At 44.5% G+C, this 1,793-nt stretch overlaps 1 protein-coding gene across 1 annotated transcript in view; it reads right to left on the reverse strand.

The window, feature by feature from the left end:
• Positions 1 to 1,332, reverse strand: part of BMPR1B (bone morphogenetic protein receptor, type IB) — a 25,418-nt gene extending 24,086 nt beyond the window's left edge. Inside the window, exon 1 of the mRNA XM_008939134.1 lies at positions 1,181 to 1,332. Within this exon, the coding sequence (XP_008937382.1) occupies positions 1,181 to 1,323 (143 nt within the window). The 5' untranslated portion in view covers positions 1,324 to 1,332. The remainder of the gene's footprint in view (positions 1 to 1,180) is intronic.
• Between the last annotated feature and the right edge of the window lie 461 nt (positions 1,333 to 1,793).

Consider the following 1,793-nt stretch of genomic DNA (forward strand, 5'->3'; position numbering starts at 1 on the left):
AGAGGACATGTTAGAAAGCAGTCCACTGGAGAAAGACTTGAGGGTACTAGTAAATGAGAAGCTGGACATGAGCCACCAATGTGCTGCAGCAGCCCAGAAGGCCAGTGGAATCCTGGGCTACATCAAAAGGAGCATGGCCAGCAGATGGAGAGAGGTGATCCTGCCCCTCTACTCTGCCCTGGTGAGACCTCACCTGGAGTGCTGTGTCCAGCTCTGGAGCCCCCAGCACAAGAAGGACGTGGAGCTGTTGGAGTGTGTGCAGCAGAGAGCCACAAAAATGATCAGAGGGCTGGAGCTCCTCTCCTATGGAGACAGGCTGAGGGAGTTGAGGTTGTTCAGCCTGGAGAAGAGGAGGCTCCAGGGGGACCTTATAGCAACCTTCCAGTACCTGAAAGGTGCCTACAAGAAAGCAGGAGAGGGTCTGTTCACAAGGGTTTGTAGTGACAAACTACAAACAGGACAAGGGATAATGGCTTTAAGCTAGAAAAGGGGAGATTTAGGTTAGACATTAGGAAAAAGTTCTTCAATATGAAGGTGATGGATCACTGGAACAGGTTGCTCAGAGAGGTGGTGGAGGCCCCACCCCTGGGGACAAACAAGGTCAGGCTTGATGAGGCTCTCAGTAGCTTGATCTAGGTTTGAGATGTCCCTGCTTGTGGTGGGGGGGTTGAACTAGGTGACCTTTGGAGGTCACTTCCAACCCAAACATTCTATGATTCTATGATTTTAGCCAGGGAGCAAGAGAAAACCCAAAGCCCTGAGGACCTACAAAAGATAGCTCAGCTATTGCAAAGACACCAAGAGCAGAGTTCTTATAAATGGTGCTCCACAGGGAGTGGTTATAAAATTCTAAGTATTTACTGACATTTCAATGTATCTTCATTAATTTTCCTCCTTAACCACATGCACCTGTAAAAACAAACTCCTACCTTCAGAATATTAAATGTGCAATGAATTAATACAGGTATTATCTAAAACTGTAAAGATGTGTACACCCTAACATGAAAATGTAAGAATGTAGCTGGTATCTAGACAAAAATTACTGCTGATTTTTAGACACATTGTATAAACAACTCAAGTACACATTACTGCTTAGAAAACACAACACCAAACTTGAGGCTGCTGAGCCACCACAAACAGATATTCTCATGTTTCACCACTGAATATCTATCCCACAAACCTGCAGGTGCTGTTGACTGAGTCCTCAGGACAGTGATGGTGGCACTGACAGGACAACTTCTTCTGTGGAGGGGCAGGTGCCGTGCTCTCACCGTCGTCTTTTCTGGTCTCCATGCTCAACTTGCCAGAACTTCGCAAGGGCATGTTGTCTAGAAAATTTGCTATAAATATAAAGGGAAAAAAGTTTTTAAAAATCAGTTCTAGACTGGATTCCAAAACCTGGAATGGAGTCTTTAAACTATTTCTATCCATCAAAATCTGAGAAAGTTATTTGAGCCAAGCACTGCAGAGCAGTTTTCTGTAGTGGCTTTCTTTGAGGCTTACTGGGCCTCAGTGGCATTAGCTCAAAAGTGCTGATGTTCAAGTCCTGCTGCTGCCAAAGAGACATGTTGTGTTTTTCAGATTGGAGAATACAGCTTTTCTCCTGTTGCATTATGTAGGTCAAATCCTTGGTTACACCTTTGTGCTTTCTTTGTCTCTCTACTTGGCACATACCTACATCCACTAAACCCTGTAAAAATGAGTGGGATTTACAGTACTCCAGGCAAAGCAGAACATGAGCATACAACTCAATGAAGATTTAAGAGAAAGTGATGTGCTTTCAAGTTCAACAG

This window comes from Merops nubicus, unplaced genomic scaffold (genome assembly GCF_000691845.1).
Source record: "Merops nubicus isolate BGI_N331 unplaced genomic scaffold, ASM69184v1 scaffold8244, whole genome shotgun sequence".
NCBI classification, from domain to species: domain Eukaryota; kingdom Metazoa; phylum Chordata; class Aves; order Coraciiformes; family Meropidae; genus Merops; species Merops nubicus.